The 20820-nt window shown below is 47.0% G+C and overlaps 1 protein-coding gene across 1 annotated transcript in view; it reads right to left on the minus strand.

Moving 5' to 3' along the window:
• flt1 (fms related receptor tyrosine kinase 1) overlaps nt 1–20820 on the minus strand; it is a 101048-nt gene that overhangs the window by 64139 nt on the left and 16089 nt on the right. Inside the window, 7 exon segments of the mRNA XM_031795304.1 lie at nt 3708–3718; nt 3860–4007; nt 6243–6412; nt 6569–6686; nt 7165–7336; nt 8603–8739; nt 8967–9129. Coding sequence (XP_031651164.1) covers nt 3708–3718; nt 3860–4007; nt 6243–6412; nt 6569–6686; nt 7165–7336; nt 8603–8739; nt 8967–9129 — 919 coding nt within the window.

Consider the following 20820-nt stretch of genomic DNA (forward strand, 5'->3'; position numbering starts at 1 on the left):
TTAATGAAAGCAACTTAAATGGATCACTCTTTGCAGGTAGTGAGAGTGGCCAACGGGGAGTATCAGTATGCATGCAAGACTCAACATAGGCTATAATTGATGACTTGTCACAGCTCCTCTGTGCACAGAAGGCATCTTCTTGTTAGGCTGTGTAAGCCTCGTTAGACCTTTCAGGACTGTGAGGTGTCACACTTTCTCCTGGCTGGCTTGCCAATTCATAATCATTGAAAATGTCATTTCTACCAGAGTTTTACCAGGTAAAGCCATCCATGTTGAGGTAGGAGCACGAGTCACTGCTCATTGGTTCAGTGAAGTTATGTGATGTTGCTATGGCAATTTACTGTGGAGATGTGACGATAAAGACTTTCCACAAGCATTGGAAGTAGGCAGTGTTAGTGTGTGTGTGTGTGTGTGTGTGTGTGTGTGTGTGTGTGTGTGTGTGTGTGTGTGTGTGTGTGTGTGTGTGTGTGTGTGTGTGTGCTGGTGTGAAATGTCAAGTACACAGTGATGTCACAGTGTGTCTCAGTAGGGGAATATAACATGGGCGGTAGCCATGATGTTCAGGTAACGGTTAACCTCTTTGACCTAAACACAACCAACACAATAGTGTCTGACCTCCAAGACCAACCCAAGTCATGTTTTTGCCAAGTGTGTGTGTGTGTGTTTCTGTGTGCGTGCGTGCGTGCGTGTGTGTGTTTGTGTGTGTGTGTGTTTCTGTGTGCGTGCGTGTGTGTGTGTTTGTGTGTGTGTGTCAATGACAGTTGATTGCTGGGCAGGGCCACTTTTTCATGAGAACTTAAAAATGTGTGTATGGTAAGATCAGTGTGTGTGTTGGAATATCATTGCTGATTGTTGGGCAGGGCAGTTTCTTACAAGACCTTTCAAAGAATGTGTGTGTCAGTGTATGAGTGTGTGTTTTGTGAGAGTGGTTTGAAAGTGTGTGTGTGTCATATTAGAAAAGGCATCAAAGAATCCAGTGCACAATCACAATAATAAACATCTCACCCTGCGTTCAGAACAGGAAGTTCATTAAATCATAGCGTTTGATTTAGAAAACAACCAATCTTGACTGAGAACACAGAACAGGCCTCTATTTAAGTGACTGAGAACACAGAACAGGCCTCTATTTAAGTGACTGAGAACACAGAACAGGCCTCTATTTAAGTGACTGAGAACACAGAACAGGCCTCTATCGAAGTGACTGAGAACACAGAACAGGCCTCTATCGAAGTGACTGAGAACACAGAACAGGCCTCTATTTAAGTGACTGAGAACACAGAACAGGCCTCTATTTAAGTGACTGAGAACACAGAACAGGCCTCTATTTAAGTGACTGAGAACACAGAACAGGCCTCTATCGAAGTGACTGAGAACACAGAACAGGCCTCGATTGAAGTGGGCTTTTACTACTCTGCTCTTGAAGTCTGAGCTACACTGTACTGTGTCTGTGAATGTACCAGGCACACACACGGACGGACAGACGACAGACGTATACACACGGACATGGACAAGGTAACATATAGGCAGTGACAGAAACATATGGTAATAGACTCAGACAAAGACATGATGAAACACACAGACACACAGACACACACACATTCACACACTCACAGACATGAAAGGCTTCAAAAGGCATCTGTTCTGGTTGCAAAGAGGAAACCCTGTCTGAACACATGCTGAAATAGACCAAACATGTCTCCCTTCACAAACAAACTCACAGACATTCTCCATTCACACCGTAAAACAGGCCCTCATGTTATAGACACAGACATTCTCCATTCACACCCTAAAACAGGCCCTCATATTATAGACACAGACATTCTCCATTCACACCCTAAAACAGGCCCTCATATTATAGTCACAGACATTCTCCATTTACACCCTAAAACAGGCCCTCAAATTATAGTCACAGACATTCTCCATTCACACCCTAAAACAGGCCCTCATATTATAGACACAGACATTCTCCATTCACATCCTAAAACAGGCCCTCATATTATAGACACAGACATTCTCCATTCACACCCTAAAACAGGCCCTCATATTATAGACACAGACATTCTCCATTCACACCCTAAAACAGGCCCTCATGTTATAGACACAGACATTCTCCATTCACACCCTAAAACAGGCCCTCATATTATAGACACAGACATTCTCCATTCACACCCTAAAACAGGCCCTCATATTATAGTAAATATAATATAGTATAATATAGTATAGTAAATATATATAATATAGTAAAACTGACCATCCTACCAATCCTCGACTTTGGCGATGTCATTTACAAAATAGCCTCCAATACCCTACTCAACAAATTGGATGCAGTCTATCACAGTGCAATCCGTTTTATCACCAAAGCCCCATATACTACCCACCATTGCGACCTGTACGCTCTCGTTGGCTGGCCCTCGCTTCATACTCGTCGCCAAACCCACTGGCTCCATGTCATCTACAAGACCCTGCTAGGTAAAGTCCCCCCTTATCTCAGCTCGCTGGTCACCATAGCATCTCCCACCTGTAGCACACGCTCCAGCAGGTATATCTCTCTAGTCACCCCCAAAACCAATTCTTTCTTTGGCCGCCTCTCCTTCCAGTTCTCTGCTGCCAATGACTGGAACGAACTACAAAAATCTCTGAAACTGGAAACACTTATCTCCCTCACTAGCTTTAAGCACCAACTGTCAGAGCAGCTCACAGATTACTGCACCTGTACATAGCCCACCTATAATTTAGCCCAAACAACTACCTCTTTCCCAACTGTATTTAATTTTAATTAATTAATTTATTTTGCTCCTTTGCATCCCATTATTTTTTATTTCTACTTTGCACATTCTTCCATTGCAAAACTACCATTCCAGTATTTTACTTGCTATATTGTATTTACTTTGCCATCATGGCCTTTTTTGCCTTTACCTCCCTTCTCACCTCATTTGCTCACATTGTATATAGACTTGTTTATACTGCATTATTGACTGTATGTTTGTTTTTACTCCATGTGTAACTCTGTGTCGTTTTATCTGTCGAACTGCTTTGCTTTATCTTGGCCAGGTCGCAATTGTAAATGAGAACTTGTTCTCAACTTGCCTACCTGGTTAAATAAAGGTAAAATAAAAAATAAAAATAAAATAGTCACAGACATTCTCCATTCACACCCTAAAACAGGCCCTCATATTATAGACACAGACATTCTCCATTCACACCCTAAAACAGGCCCTCAAATTATAGTCACAGACATTCTCCATTCACACCCTAAAACAGGCCCTCATATTATAGTCACAGACATTCTCCATTCACACCCTAAAACAGGCCCTCATATTATAGACACAGACATTCTCCATTCACACCCTAAAACAGGCCCTCAAATTATAGTCACAGACATTCTCCATTCACACCCTAAAACAGGCCCTCATATTATAGTCACAGACATTCTCCATTCACACCCTAAAACAGGCCCTCATATTATAGACACAGACATTCTCCATTCACACCCTAAAACAGGCCCTCATATTATAGACACAGACATTCTCCATTCACACCCTAAAACAGGCCCTCATATTATAGACACAGACATTCTCCATTCACACCCTAAAACAGGCCCTCATATTATAGACACAGACATTCTCCATTCACACCCTAAAACAGGCCCTCATGTTATAGACACAGACATTCTCCATTCACACCCTAAAACAGGCCCTCATGTTATAGACACAGACACCTTTCTGTCCCAGTTCTAAGTTAGGAATAATATGACTAAAATACATGACGTACGTAATGTAAAGGAGAACTTCCACACCTTTAGGAAGACGTGTGTTTCTGTGCTACTGCGTGTGACAATGTGAGCACCAGATGTACTTACAGGCCTTTAGGGGGGCAGGGGTGCCAGAGCCAGGCGATGTGAGGAGGGGGGACTCCGTGGGAGCTGCAGTGCAGGGCTTGTCTGCTGCCCTGCGGGACACTACCTGGGTCCTGCAAGGACACCGCCTTCTCCCCTATCCCAGGACTCACTGGAGGAAAACAGACAGAGACACAGACTAGTGGTGTACGGGTCTGCTGTTTGTTCACCCACCCGCAATTGCTAATAATCCATCCGCAACCAGCCGACTATACACTGAGTGTAGAAAATATTAAGAACACCTTCCTAATATTGAGTTGCAACCCACCCCCTTTTCCCCCCTCAGAATCAGCTCAATTTGTCAGGGCATGGACTCCACAAGGTGTCGAAATCGTTCCACAGGGATGCTGGCCCATGTTGAATCCAATGCTTCACGCAGTTGTGTCAAGTTGGCTGGATGTCCTTTGGCTGGTGGACCATTCTTGATACACACAAACTGTGAAAACCCCAGCAGTGTAGCATGTTCTTGACACAAAAAGAGGCGCCTGGCACCTACTACCATACCCCGTTCAAAGGCACTTCATAAAATGCAATAAAATGCACAAAAAAACCCAGGTTTGACAGTTTTAAGGAAATGAAAAGCTGTTAAAACAACCCAACATGTTTTTTGATAAGATTTCAGTTTGGCTTGGATGCATATTTTATGTGGTTGAAATACAATTAGCTCTGATGATGCTGATAAAGATAACACCTCCGATTAACCCATCTAACCCATCTAAACAGTACAGTTCCCAGTTCCGTGCCATTTTGAAGTCCTCGTCCTGTGACTGTTGAATTTGTTATAGCGCCTCACAATCATCACACATAACATAGTTACCACTGCTATCATCTTCTTTTACCACTTCACCTAATCTTTCCCAAACATTAGACTACTGTTCTGGCCCTCCTTCTATTTATTCTATTCAACTCTCTATTTCGCAGCTTTTCTCTTATTGAATTAACTCTGACATTTTCCCCTTGTCATTTTCCCCTCAGTGGATCGACATGAACCTTTTCTGATATGAATTGCACAAGAAGGATACATTTATGGATTTTTAATGCATAGTTTTCTCTTTATTCAACCAGGGGCCGACACCCACGCGCCCTTCATCCACACAATGTTAAAAGACCCTAAACCCACCTGCCCCATGGGGGATAAACTACGCATCACTATCAACAGACCATGAGCACAGAGAGGGAGAGAGGACAGACCATGAGCACAGAGAGGGGGAGAGAGAGAGAGGACAGACCATGACCACAGGGAGAGAGAGGACAGACCATGAGCACAGAGAGAGAGGACAGACCATGAGCACAGAAAGGGAGAGAGAGAGAGAGAGAGAGAGAGAGAGAGAGAGAGAGAGGAGAGAGAGAGAGAGGACAGACCATGAGCACAGAAAGGGAGAGGGAGAGAGAGAGAGGTCAGACCAATGAGCAGAGAGAGAGAGAGAGAGAGAGAGAGAGAGAGAGGAGAGAGAGAGAGACCACTCCATCGATGGGGAGGGAGTGGGGGGAGAGAGAGGGGGGAGCGATAAAGAGAGAGGGTGAGAGAGAAAGTGTAATTGAGAAAGAGAGTGAGCGAGAGGGAGAGAGAGCGAGACAGAGAGAGCGAGGGAGAGAGAGGGAGAGAGAGCGAGACAGAGAGCAAGACAGAGAGAGAGAGATAGAGAGAGAGAGAGGACAGACCATGAGCACAGAGAGGGAGAGAGAGAGGACAGACCATGAGCACAGAGAGAGATAGGACAGACCATGAGCACAGAGAGAGAGGACAGGACCATGAGCACAGAGAGAGAGAGAGAGAGAGAGAGAGAGAGAGAGAGGACAGACCATGAGCACAGAAAGGGAGAGAGAGAGAGGACATACCATGAGCACAGAGAGAGAGAGAGAGAGAGAGAGAGAGAGAGAGAGAGAGAGAGAGAGAGAGAGAGAGAGAGAGAGAGGACAGACCATGAGCACAGAGAGGGAGAGAGAGAGAGGACAGACCATGAGCACAGAGAGGGAGAGAGAGAGAGGACAGACCATGAGCACAGAGAGTGAGAGAGAGAGGACAGACCATGAGCACAGAGGGGGAGAGAGAGAGAGGACAGACCATGAGCACAGGGAGTGAGAGAGGACAGACCATGAGCACAGAAAGAGAGAGTGTGAAGGAAAGAGGAAGGTTGAGAAGAAGAGAGAGAAAAATAACAAATTAAAGAGCGCTGGAGAAAGAGATAAAAGGGTGAGAATGAGTGAAGCGAGAGGAGACAATGTGGAACAGAATAATGGGTTGGACACACAAAGTGGGCACAGAGCAAAAGAGAGGGTTGTATGAAGAGGAAAAAGAGGAGAAAGCGATGGAGGGTAAAGAGAGGAGGGAAGACTTGGTCCTCACCGTTGACCACCAGAGAGAGCGTTAGGTTCTGGTAGAGTCTGTGCTCCTGGATTCCCACCAGGATAGTGTACTTCCCTGCATCCTCCTTCGCCACATCCCGGATCACCAGGGAATTCCCGTCCACATGGTAACGGGAACACTGTTCTGCTGCTACCTTCCCATCCTTCAACCTAACACGGAAAAACATACAGGAAATTCTTCAATTAACTTAAAGAACGATCAAATTAAGAATGATACAATGTATACAGTATCTGTATTTGTCCCTCAAATAGTGTAGGCTGGTGTAAGTTAGTGTGCAGGTTAGCTGACAGTCTGTATGTTCTTACCAGATGATCTCTGGGGCAGGGAAGGCCCGTAGTTTGGGGGAGAGTCGGTAGGACTTCTGTCCTGCATGAGCCTCCACTATAGCCCCTTGCCTGGGTGTCAGACGGATATACGGACGGTCTGGGACGATACACAGACACAGAAACAGACAGACAGACAGACAGACGGACAGGGCAGGCAGGCAGGCAGGCAGGCAGGCAGGCAGGCAGGCAGGCAGGCAGGCAGGCAGGCAGGCAGGCAGGCAGGCAGGCAGGCAGGCAGGGCAGGCAGGCAGGCAGGCAGGCAGGACAGACAGACAGACAGACAGACAGACAGACAGACAGACAGACAGACAGACAGACAGACAGACAGACAGACAGACAGACAGACAGACAGACAGACAGACAGACAGACAGACAGACAGACAGACAGACAGAAATGCACGAACACACATACACACACAGAGAATATCACGCATTAATGATATATTACAGAGAGTGACACAGACTGTGATTGTGGTTAATATTATTATGGTAAAAGGGGGTGTTAACCATCAATGAATTTGTCACAGATGTGGGTGTAGTCGGAGGTGGGAAGTAGTGCGTTTTTTTTGACTCACCGTAGACCGTGACTGACACGTTAGTCTCTCGGCTGACCGGTCCACTGGTCACTCGGCAGATATAGAGCCCTCTGTCAGAGCGGTGGAGTTTAGGGATGGACAGAATACTGTAGAAAACCATGTGAGTTTTACTGGCCATGATACGCCTACTAATTATGGCTGCCCGGTTTACCTGAGGGGAGATAGGGGGGGGGGGGGGGGGAGAGATATTATTCTGATAGTAAAAGTCTTCCAAACAGGTAGGCAGATGTTGAAGTTGTTATCTACTAAGCAATATATATATATATAAGTCGGTAGTTTACATACACCTTACCAAAATACATTTAAACTCTGTTTTTCACAATTCCTGACATTTAATTATAGTAAACATTCCCTGTCTTAGGTCAGTTAGTATCACCACTTTATTTAAGAATGTGAAATGTCAGAATAATAGTAGAGAGAATGATTTATTTAATCTTTTATTTCTTCCTAGTGGGTCAGAAGTTTACATACACTCAATTAGTATTTGGTAGCATTGCCTTTAAATTGTTTAACTTGGGTCAAACGTTTCGGGTAGCTTTCCACAAGGTGTACTACAGCATCCCTGAGTTGCCTCTTCACTGTTGATGTTGAGACTGGTGTTTTGCGGGTACTATTTAATGAAGCTGCCAGATGAGGACTTGTGAGGCGTTTGTTTATCAAACTTGTCCTCTTGTTCAGTTGTGCATCGGGGCCTCCCCCTCCTCTTTCTATTCTGGTTAGAGCAAGTTTGCACTGTTCTGTGAAGGGAGTAGTACACAACATTATACGAGATCTTCAGTTTCTTGGCAATTTCTCACGTGGAATAGCCTTCATTTCTCAGAACAAGAATAGACTGACGAGTTTCAGAAGAAAATTCTTTGTTTCTGGCCATTTTGAGCCTGTAATCGAACCCACAAATGCTGATGCTCCAGATACTCAACTAGTCTAAAGAAGGACAGTTTTATTGCTTCTTTAATCAGAACAACAGTTTTCAGCTGTACTAAAATGCTTGCAAAAGGGTTTTCTAATGATCAATTAGCCTTTTCAAATGATAAACTTGGATTAGCTATCATAACATGCCATTGGAACACAGGAGTGATGTTTGATGATAATGGGCCTGAGAATATTCCATTAAAAAAATCTATTTCAGGAACTTTGACAAAGCTGTCATCAACGAAAAGGGTGGCTACTTTGAAGAATCTCAAATATAAAATATATTTAGATTTGTTGAACACCTTTTTGGTTACTACATGATTCCATATGTGTTATTTCATCTTTTTTTTTTATAAAGAAAAACCCTTAAGTGAGTAGATGTGTTCAAACTTTTGACTGGTACTGTATAAATACTTCAAAGTTATTCTACATACAGTACTACATAACATAGTGCACTTCATTGTAGTGTACTTCATAATTCCAGTGTACTTCATATGTTTCTCACCTGCCCAGGGTAGTCCCAGCTGATGGACACTCTGCTGTTCCACTCTGCAGTGACAGTACAGTTGATGGCCAGACTGTCCCCCTGTATAGTCTGGACGGGACTAGTACTGTTCAGATACACCTCCATAATCTTATTCACTGGAGAGGAGAGGGGGAGTGGAAGAGACACTCATTTAATTGCTGCAATATATAAAATCTGCAAGATCAATTGAGATGCTTGGCCTTGGTAGTGCTCACCTGGTCTACAGGTGTGTCATGTAAGTGTGTGTGTGTGTGTGTGTGAGTGTGTATGAGTGTGTGTGCACGTGCATGTGTGTAAGTATGTGTCTGTGTGTATGTGTCTGCATTTGTGTGTGTGTGCTCACCTTGTCTGTGTGTGAGGTAACTGAGGGAGTGTGTGGTCCCGTTGACAGAGGTCTTGCAGGAGAACAGGCCGATGTAGAAGTAGGTGGGACTGCGGATGAGGAAGCCCTGTCTGCTGTTCCACACTATGTTCCTCTGGTCTGGGGTCAACTCACGGTCAGGGAACTGGAGGCATGAACACACACGGTCATGACCACAACCACAACTGTACAAACAGTCTAATAAAATCAATGTCACACAAAATGAGATATCTGTTTCCGGTTAGGGATTAGAAAACTTGGTCAACAACCATAGCCACACCATAAACCCAACACAACTACAAACATTTTGTGAACTCAACCACCAACCAATCATGAAGTCAACCCAGCCATGTCATGAGTTATTCAGAACCATGACCACATCTTGAACACAACACAACCATACTTACAGTCACACAAAAGCAACACTGCACACATTCACAACTCCTGAGCAAATCATGGACATCACAACCACACAGAACAGTATGGGGGCCATTAATGACTCAAATGAGGCCACATTGGCAAGACGCGTGATGCATGTTATTATTATTACTGCATAACACAAAACAATTACTAAAACATCTGTATTACTGTAGAGAGAGTCTTGTGTTACTGTAGACAGAATATTATGTTACTGTAGAGACAGAGTCTTGTGTTACTGTAGAGACAGAGTCTTGTGTTACTGTAGACAGAATATTATGTTACTGTAGAGACAGAGTCTTGTGTTACTGTAGAGACAGAGTCTTGTGTTACTGTAGAGACAGAGTCTTGTGTTACTGTAGACAGAGTCTTGTGTTACTGTAGAGACAGTCTTGTGTTACTGTAGAGACAGAGTCTTGTGTTACTGTAGAGACAGAGTATTGTGTTACTGTAGAGACAGAGTCTTGTGTTACTGTAGAGACAGAGTCTTGTGTTACTGTAGAGACAGAGTCTTGTGTTACTGTAGACAGAGTATTGTGTTACTGTAGAGACAGAGTCTTGTGTTACTGTAGAGACAGAGTCTTGTGTTACTGTAGACAGAGTATTGTGTTACTGTAGAGACAGAGTCTTGTGTTACTGTAGAGAGAGTCTTGTGTTACTGTAGAGACAGAGTCTTGTGTTACTGTAGAGACAGAGTCTTGTGTTACTGTAGACAGAGTCTTGTGTTACTGTAGAGACAGAGTCTTGTGTTACTGTAGACAGAGTTTTGTGTTACTGTAGAGACAGAGTCTTGTGTTACTGTAGAGACAGAGTCTTGTTAGTGTAAAAACAGTCTTGTGTTACTGTAGACAGAGTCTTGTGTTACTGTAGAGACAGAGTCTTGTGTTACTGTAGAGACAGAGTCTTGTGTTACTGTAGACAGAGTCTTGTGTTACTGTAGAGACAGAGTCTTGTGTTACTGTAGACAGAGTCTTGTGTTACTGTAGACAGAGTCTTGTGTTACTGTAGAGAGAGTCTTGTGTTACTGTAGAGACAGAGTCTTGTGTTACTGTAGACAGAGTATTGTGTTACTGTAGAGAGAGTCTTGTGTTACTGTAGACAGAGTCTTGTGTTACTGTAGACAGAGTTTTGTGTTACTGTAGAGACAGAGTCTTGTGTTACTGTAGAGAGAGTCTTGTGTTACTGTAGAGACAGAGTCTTGTTAGTGTAAAAACAGTCTTGTGTTACTGTAGACAGAGTCTTGTGTTACTGTAGAGACAGAGTCTTGTGTTACTGTAGAGACAGAGTCTTGTGTTACTGTAGAGACAGAGTATTGTGTTACTGTAGAGACAGAGTATTGTGTTACTGTAGACAGAGTCTTGTGTTACTGTAGAGACAGAGTCTTGTGTTACTGTAGAGACAGAGTATTGTGTTACTGTAGAGACAGAGTCTTGTGTTACTGTAGAGACAGAGTCTTGTGTTACTGTAGAGACAGAGTCTTGTGTTACTGTAGACAGAGTCTTGTGTTACTGTAGAGACAGAGTCTTGTGTTACTGTAGAGACAGAGTCTTGTGTTACTGTAGCGACAGAGTCTTGTGTTACTGTAGACAGAGTCTTGTGTTACTGTAGACAGAGTCTTGTGTTACTGTAGAGACAGAGTATTGTGTTACTGTAGAGACAGAGTCTTGTGTTACTGTAGAGACAGAGTATTGTGTTACTGTAGAGACAGAGTATTGTGTTACTGTAGACAGAGTATTGTGTTACTGTAGAGACAGAGTCTTGTGTTACTGTAGAGACAGAGTCTTGTGTTACTGTAGACAGAGTCTTGTGTTACTGTAGAGACAGAGTCTTGTGTTACTGTAGACAGAGTATTGTGTTACTGTAGAGACAGAGTCTTGTGTTACTGTAGACAGAGTCTTGTGTTACTGTAGAGACAGAGTCTTGTGTTACTGTAGAGACAGAGTCTTGTGTTACTGTAGAGACAGAGTCTTGTGTTACTGTAGAGACAGAGTCTTGTGTTACTGTAGAGACAGAGTATTGTGTTACTGTAGAGACAGAGTCTTGTGTTACTGTAGAGACAGAGTCTTGTGTTACTGTAGAGACAGAGTCTTGTGTTACTGTAGACAGAGTCTTGTGTTACTGCAGAGACAGAGTCTTGTGTTACTGTAGAGACAGAGTCTTGTTAGTGTAAAAACAGTCTTGTGTTACTGTAGACAGAGTCTTGTGTTACTGTAGAGACAGAGTCTTGTGTTACTGTAGAGACAGAGTCTTGTGTTACTGTAGACAGAGTCTTGTGTTACTGTAGAGACAGAGTCTTGTGTTACTGTAGACAGAGTCTTGTGTTACTGTAGACAGAGTCTTGTGTTACTGTAGAGAGAGTCTTGTGTTACTGTAGAGACAGAGTCTTGTGTTACTGTAGACAGAGTATTGTGTTACTGTAGAGAGAGTCTTGTGTTACTGTAGACAGAGTCTTGTGTTACTGTAGAGACAGAGTATTGTGTTACTGTAGAGACAGAGTCTTGTGTTACTGTAGACAGAGTCTTGTGTTACTGTAGAGACAGAGTCTTGTGTTACTGTAGACAGAGTTTTGTGTTACTGTAGAGACAGAGTCTTGTGTTACTGTAGAGAGAGTCTTGTGTTACTGTAGAGACAGAGTCTTGTTAGTGTAAAAACAGTCTTGTGTTACTGTAGAGACAGAGTCTTGTGTTACTGTAGAGACAGAGTCTTGTGTTACTGTAGAGACAGAGTATTGTGTTACTGTAGAGACAGAGTATTGTGTTACTGTATACAGAGTCTTGTGTTACTGTAGAGACAGAGTCTTGTGTTACTGTAGAGACAGAGTATTGTGTTACTGTAGAGACAGAGTCTTGTGTTACTGTAGAGACAGAGTCTTGTGTTACTGTAGAGACAGAGTATTGTGTTACTGTAGAGACAGAGTCTTGTGTTATTGTAGAGACAGAGTCTTGTGTTACTGTAGAGACAGAGTCTTGTGTTACTGTAGAGACAGAGTATTGTGTTACTGTAGAGACAGAGTCTTGTGTTACTGTAGAGACAGAGTCTTGTGTTACTGTAGAGACAGAGTCTTGTGTTACTGTAGACAGAGTCTTGTGTTACTGTAGAGACAGAGTCTTGTGTTACTGTAGACAGAGTCTTGTGTTACTGTAGAGACAGAGTCTTGTGTTACTGTAGAGACAGAGTCTTGTGTTACTGTAGAGACAGTCTTGTGTTACTGTAGACAGAGTCTTGTGTTACTGTAGAGACAGAGTCTTGTGTTACTGTAGAGACAGAGTATTGTGTTACTGTAGAGACAGAGTCTTGTGTTACTGTAGAGACAGAGTCTTGTGTTACTGTAGAGACAGTCTTGTGTTACTGTAGAGACAGAGTCTTGTGTTACTGTAGAGACAGAGTCTTGTGTTACTGTAGAGACAGATTGTTGTGTAAAAGGGTTGTTTTCTTGGAGGAGGTAGACTCAAGGAAATGTTTACTAGAGTTTCAGTGACATGGTGGAAGCATCCAGCCCTCTCTCAGGGGAACATGTGGACCGTCCACCTCACCCCCCTCACCCCCAGTGTTAACTGGCTGATAGCCCTCCTCACCCCTTCAACTCCAGTGTTAACTGGCTGATAGCCCTCCTCACCCCTTCAACTCCAGTGTTAACTGGCTGGTAGCCCCTTCACCCCTTCACCCCCAGTGTTAACTGGCTGATAGCCCCTTCACCCCCAGTGTTAACTGGCTGATAGCCCCTTCACCCCTTCACCCCCAGTGTTAACTGGCTGATAGCCCTCCTCACCCCTTCACCCCCAGTGTTAACTGGCTGATAGCCCTCCTCACCCCTTCACCCCCAGTGTTAACTGGCTGATAGCCCCTTCACCCCTTCACCCCCAGTGTTAACTGGCTGACACCCCCCTCACCCCTTCACCCCTAGTGTTAACTGGCTGACACCCCCCTCACCCCCTCACCCCCAGTGTTAACTGGCTGATACCCCCCTCACCCCTTCACCCCCAGTGTTAACTGGCTGATACCCCCCTCACCCCTTCACCCCAGTGTTAACTGGCTGATACCCCCGTCACCCCTTCACCCCCAGTGTTAACTGGCTGACACCCCCCCTCACCCCTTCACCCCTAGTGTTAACTGGCTGACACCCCCCTCACCCCTTCACCCCCAGTGTTAACTGGCTGATACCCCCCTCACCCCTCACCCCCAGTGTTAATTGGCTGATACCCCCCTCACCCCTTCACCCCCAGTGTTAACTGGCTGACACCACCTCACCCCCAGTGTTAACTGGCTGACACCCCCCTCACCCCTTCACCCCTAGTGTTAACTGGCTGACACCCCCCTCACCCCTTCACCCCCAGTGTTAACTGGCTGATACCCCCCTCACCCCTTCACCCCCAGTGTTAACTGGCTGATACCCCCCCTCACCCCTTCACCCCCAGTGTTAACTGGCTGATACCCCCCTCACCCCTTCACCCCCAGTGTTAACTGGCTGACACCACCTCACCCCCAGTGTTAACTGGCTGACACCCCCCTCACCCCTTCACCCCTAGTGTTAACTGGCTGACACCCCCCTCACCCCTTCACCCCCAGTGTTAACTGGCTGACACCCCCCTCACCCCTTCACCCCTAGTGTTAACTGGCTGACACCCCCCTCACCCCTTCACCCCTAGTGTTAACTGGCTGACACCCCCCTCACCCCCTCACCCCCAGTGTTAACTGGCTGATACCCCCCTCACCCCTTCACCCCAGTGTTAACTGGCTGATACCCCCCTCACCCCTTCACCCCCAGTGTTAACTGGCTGATACCCCCGTCACCCCTTCACCCCCAGTGTTAACTGGCTGACACCCCCCTCACCCCTTCACCCCTAGTGTTAACTGGCTGACACCCCCCTCACCCCTTCACCCCCAGTGTTAACTGGCTGATACCCCCCTCACCCCTCACCCCCAGTGTTAACTGGCTGATACCCCCCTCACCCCTTCACCCCCAGTGTTAACTGGCTGACACCACCTCACCCCCAGTGTTAACTGGCTGACACCCCCCTCACCCCTTCACCCCTAGTGTTAACTGGCTGACACCCCCCTCACCCCTTCACCCCCAGTGTTAACTGGCTGATACCCCCCTCACCCCTTCACCCCCAGTGTTAACTGGCTGATACCCCCCTCACCCCTTCACCCCCAGTGTTAACTGGCTGATACCCCCCTCACCCCTTCACCCCCAGTGTTAACTGGCTGACACCACCTCACCCCCAGTGTTAACTGGCTGACACCCCCCTCACCCCTTCACCCCTAGTGTTAACTGGCTGACACCCCCCTCACCCCTTCACCCCCAGTGTTAACTGGCTGACACCCCCCTCACCCCTTCACCCCTAGTGTTAACTGGCTGACACCCCCCTCACCCCTTCACCCCCAGTGTTAACTGGCTGATACCCCCCTCACCCCTCACCCCCAGTGTTAACTGGCTGATACCCCCCTCACCCCTTCACCCCCAGTGTTAACTGGCTGACACCACCTCACCCCCAGTGTTAACTGGCTGACACCCCCCTCACCCCTTCACCCCTAGTGTTAACTGGCTGACACCCCCCTCACCCCTTCACCCCCAGTGTTAACTGGCTGATACCCCCCTCACCCCTTCACCCCCAGTGTTAACTGGCTGATACCCCCCTCACCCCTTCACCCCCAGTGTTAACTGGCTGATACCCCCCTCACCCCTTCACCCCCAGTGTTAACTGGCTGACACCACCTCACCCCCAGTGTTAACTGGCTGACACCCCCCTCACCCCTTCACCCCTAGTGTTAACTGGCTGACACCCCCCTCACCCCTTCACCCCCAGTGTTAACTGGCTGATACCCCCCTCACCCCTTCACCCCCAGTGTTAACTGGCTGATACCCCCCTCACCCCTTCACCCCCAGTGTTAACTGGCTGATACCCCCCTCACCCCTTCACCCCCAGTGTTAACTGGCTGACACCCCCTCTTCCCCAGTGTTAACAGGCTGATAGCCCCCCTCATCCCCAGTGTTACCTGGCTGACAGCCCCCCTCATCCCCAGTGTTACCTGGCTGACAGCCCCCCTCATCCCCAGTGTTAACTGGCTGATATCCCCCTCATCCCCAGTGTTAACTGGCTGATAGCCCCCCTCATCCCCAGTGTTAACTGGCTGATAGCCCCCCTCATCCCCAGTGTTACCTGGCTGACAGTCCCCCTCATCCCTCGTCCAACCTTAAGACGCCTCTTTTCCCTCCTATTTTCCTCTGCCTTATACACTACACTATAGTAAATACCTCTATGTCTCCTCTGTCTTGTTAGGCCCCTGTGAATGCCCTTGGTGCCCCCCTCCACCCCACCCCCTGGTAGCTGAATCCTGGAAGGTGAGGATTCAGAGGATGTTGGGGACGGAGGGCAGTTGGAGGGGGGTGTAGGTGGGTGTAAGGGGGTCAGAAGGGGGTGCAGGTGGGTGTAAGGGGGTCAGAAGGGGATGTAGGTGGGTGTAAGGGGGTCAGAAGGGGGTGCAGGAGGGTTGCAAGGTGAGAGAGAAGTCAGGACGTGGGAACGTGACTCCAGTCCATCTGCTCATATCCTGTAACTACAGGATGGAGACTGGACTGGACTGGAACCCTAGGTCATACTACACTACCCCCTTCCGCTTGCCTCCACTCCTCGCCCCACTGGGTCACCTTCACGGCGGCAGCGAGAGGGAATGGCCCCGTGGGTATTGTTCCCTGCTGAGAGGTGGGACAACAAATTAAAGATCCAAGCAGAGTGCAAAATCCTTCCAGGAAAAAAACACTGCAGAGTGTGTGACAGTGTTTGTGTGTGGAGTGGACTCCAGGTTCAGAATGCTGGGCCAGGCCGGGGCGGATGGAGGGAGTGAGAGAACAGAGGATATTTTTTGAATAATTACCTTTGTGGCTCGAGGCTGGACGTTTGTGTGGAGATAGGAGCAGGACGTAAACACAGAGAGCCAACAGAAGTGAAGTGTGTGGTTTGTGTGGAGATAGGAGCAGGACGTAAACACAGAGAGCCAACAGAAGTGAAGTGTGTGGTTTGTGTGGAGATAGGAGCAGGACGTAAACACAGAGAGCCAACAGAAGTGTGTGGTTTGTGTGGAGATAGGAGCAGGACGTAAACACAGAGAGCCAACAGAAGTGAAGTGTGTGGTTTGTGTGGAGATAGGAGCAGGACGTAAACACAGAGAGCCAACAGAAGTGTGTGAGAATGTGTGTGTTGTGCCACGCTTCGTTTCGGGGTCCGCCTCACATCCTGAAGGGAGAGCAGGGACAAGAGGAGAGATGACTGAGGGGTTCATTTTGTTCTTTCGCTCTTTTTCAGTTTCCTGAAACTCTCTTTGGAAATTCCTTCATTCACCTGATAAAGTACCAGTAGCCCACTTCTCTCACCTGGATGTTATTGCATTGTAAAGGTCAAACTGTGCAGTCTCTGCACACAGAAGACGCTACCTACGTACAACACCACTGTTAACAGATCTGCCTGAGGGGCATGCCTTGCCCTGCTAGCACCAGTCAGTCCTGGCCAGCCCATTACTCCTGGCACCTCATCGTCCTCTGGCCTGAAGGCCAGCTGGTTAAGGAATCAGGAGGAGTTTGGCAGCCAGATTGCCTCCAGTAGAGGATAGGAGTGAGGGGTGTGTGAGTGGGGGGGAGGGGGGGCAGAGGCAGGGGGACCTCCAGACCCCACGTCCTGTCTCCGGGGGTAACAACAGTGCCAACAGAGGAAACTGCAGGCGCCGCTCACTCGGAACATGGCAGTAAAAAATAGGTATCAAACACACACTGAGACGCTGCCACAAACACACATACACACTGAGACGCTGCCACAAACACACACACACACTGAGACGCTGCCACAAACACACACACACACTGAGACGCTGCCACAAACACACACACACACACTGAGACGCTGCCACAAACACACACACACACACTGAGACGCTGCCACAAACACACATACACACTGAGACGCTGCCACAAACACACACACACACTGAGACGCTGCCACAAACACACACACACACTGAGACGCTGCCACAAACACACATACACACTGAGACGCTCACACATACACACACACTGAGACGCTGCCAGTCTGGTTTTAGACCCCATCATAGCACTGAGACGGCACTTGTGAAGGTGGTAAATGACATTTTAATGGCATCGGACCGAGGCTCTGCATCTGTCCTCGTGCTCCTAGACCTTATGGCTGCTTTTGATACCATCGATCACCACATTCTTTTGGAGAGATTGGAAACCCAAATTGGTCTACACGGACATGTTCTGGCCTGGTTTAGATCTTATCTGTCGGAAAGATATCAGTTTGTCTCTGTGAATGGTTTGTCCTCTGACAAATCAACTGTAAATTTCGGTGTTCCTCAAGGTTCCGTTTTAGGACCACTATTGTTTTCACTATATATTTTACCTCTTGGGGATGTTATTCGAAAACATAATGTAAACTTTCACTGCTATGCGGATGACACACAGCTGTACATTTCAATGAAACATGGTGAAGCCCCAAAATTGCCCTCGCTAGAAGCATGTGTTTCAGACATAAGGAAGTGGATGGCTGCAAACTTTCTACTATTAAACTCGGACAAAACAGAGATGCTTGTTCTAGGTCCCAAGAAACAAAGAGATCTTCTGTTGAATCTGACAATTAATCTTAATGGTTGTACAGTCGTCTCAAATAAAACTGTGAAGGACCTCGGCGTTACTCTGGACCCTGATCTCTCTTTTGAAGAACATATCAAGACCATTTCGAGGACAGCTTTTTTCCATCTACGTAACATTGCAAAAATCAGAAACTTTCTGTCCAAAAATGATGCAGAAAAATTTATCCATGCTTTTGTCACTTCTAGGTTAGACTACTGCAATGCTCTATTTTCCGGCTACCCGGATAAAGCACTAAATAAACTTCAGTTAGTGCTAAATACGGCTGCTAGAATCCTGACTAGAACCAAAAAGTTGATCATATTACTCCAGTGCTAGCCTCTCTACACTGGCTTCCTGTCAAAGCAAGGGCTGATTTCAAGGTTTTACTGCTAACCTACAAAGCATTACATGGGCTTGCTCCTACCTATCTCTCTGATTTGGTCCTGCCGTACATACCTACACGTACGCTACGGTCACAAGATGCAGGCCTCCTAATTGTCCCTAGAATTTCTAAGCAAACAGCTGGAGGCAGGGCTTTCTCCTATAGAGCTCCATTTTTATGGAACGGTCTGCCTACCCATGTCAGAGACGCAAACTCGGTCTCAACCTTTAAGTCTTTACTGAAGACTCATCTCTTCAGTAGGTCATATGATTGAGTGTAGTCTGGCCCAGGAGTGGGAAGGTGAACGGAAAGGCTCTGGAGCAACGAACCGCCCTTGCTGTCTCTGCCTGGCCGGTTCCCCTCTTTCCACTGGGATTCTCTGCCTCTAACCCTATTACAGGGGCTGAGTCACTGGCTTGCTGGGGCTCTCTCATGCCGTCCCTGGAGGGGGTGCGTCACCTGAGTGGGTTGATTCACTGTTGTGGTCATCCTGTCTGGGTTGGCGCCCCCCCCTTGGGTTGTGCCGTGGCGGAGATCTTTGTGGGCTATACTCAGCCTTGTCTCAGGATGGTAAGTTGGTGGTTGAAGATATCCCTCTAGTGGTGTGGGGGCTGTGCTTTGGCAAAGTGGGTGGGGTTATATCCTTCCTGTTTGGCCCTGTCCGGGGGTATCATCGGATGGGGCCACAGTGTCTCCTGACCCCTCCTGTCTCAGCCTCCAGTATTTATGCTGCAGTAGTTTATGTGTCGGGGGGCTGGGGTCAGTTTGTTATATCTGGAGTACTTCTCCTGTCCTATTCGGTGTCCTGTGTGAATCTAAGTGTGCGTTCTCTAATTCTCTCCTTCTCTCTTTCTTTCTCTCTCTCGGAGGACCTGAGCCCTAGGACCATGCCCCAGGACTACCTGACATGATGACTCCTTGCTGTCCCCAGTCCACCTGGCCATGCTGCTGTTCCAGTTTCAACTGACCTGAGCCCTAGGACCATGCCCCAGGACTACCTGACATGATGACTCCTTGCTGTCCCCAGTCCACCTGGCCATGCTGCTGCTCCAGTTTCAACTTCCACCTGACTGTGCTGCTGCTCCAGTTTCAACTGTTCTGCCTTATTATTATTCGACCATGCTGGTCATTTATGAACATTTTAACATCTTGGCCATGTTCTGTTATAATCTCCACCCGGCACAGCCAGAAGAGGACTGGCCACCCCACATAGCCTGGTTCCTCTCTAGGTTTCTTCCTAGGTATTGGCCTTTCTAGGGAGTTTTTCCTAGCCACCGTGCTTCTACACCTGCATTGCTTGCTGTTTGGGGTTTTAGGCTGGGTTTCTGTACAGCACTTTGAGATATCAGCTGATGTACGAAGGGCTATATAAATAAATTTGATTTGATTTGATTTGATTTGCCACAAACACACATACACACGGAGACGCTGCCACAAACACACATACACACTGAGACGCTGCCACAAACACACATACACACTGAGACGCTGCCACAAACACACATACACACTGAGACGCTGCCACAAACACACATACACACTGAGACGCTGCCACAAACACACACACACACTGAGACGCTGCCACAAACACACACACACACTGAGACGCTGCCACAAACACACATACACACTGAGACGCTGCCACACACACACTGAGACGCTGCCACAAACACACATACACACACACTGAGACGCTGCCACAAACACACATACACACACACTGAGACGCTGCCACAAACACACATACACACTGAGACGCTGCCACAAACACACATACACACACACTGAGACGCAGCCACATACATACACACTGAGACGCTGCCACAAACACACACACTGAGACGCTGCCACAAACATACACACACACTGAGACGCTGCCACAAACACACATACACACACACTGAGACGCTGCCACAAACATACATACACACACACTGAGACGCAGCCACATACATACACACTGAGACGCTGCCACAAACACACATACACACACACTGAGACGCTGCCACAAACATACATACACACACACTGAGACGCTGCCACAAACATACATACACACTGAGACGCTGCCACAAACATACATACACACACACTGAGACGCTGCCACAAACACACATACACACTGAGACGCTGCCACAAACATACATACACACTGAGACGCTGCCACAAACATACATACACACACACTGAGACGCTGCCACAAACATACATACACACTGAGACGCTGCCACAAACACACATACACACTGAGACGCTGCCACAAACATACACACACACTGAGACGCTGCCACAAACACACATACACACACACTGAGATGCTGCCACAAACATACATACACACACACTGAGACGCTGCCACAAACATACATACACACTGAGACACTGCCACAAACATA

The sequence above is a fragment of the Oncorhynchus kisutch genome, linkage group LG18 (genome assembly GCF_002021735.2).
Source record: "Oncorhynchus kisutch isolate 150728-3 linkage group LG18, Okis_V2, whole genome shotgun sequence".
NCBI lineage: Eukaryota > Metazoa > Chordata > Actinopteri > Salmoniformes > Salmonidae > Oncorhynchus > Oncorhynchus kisutch.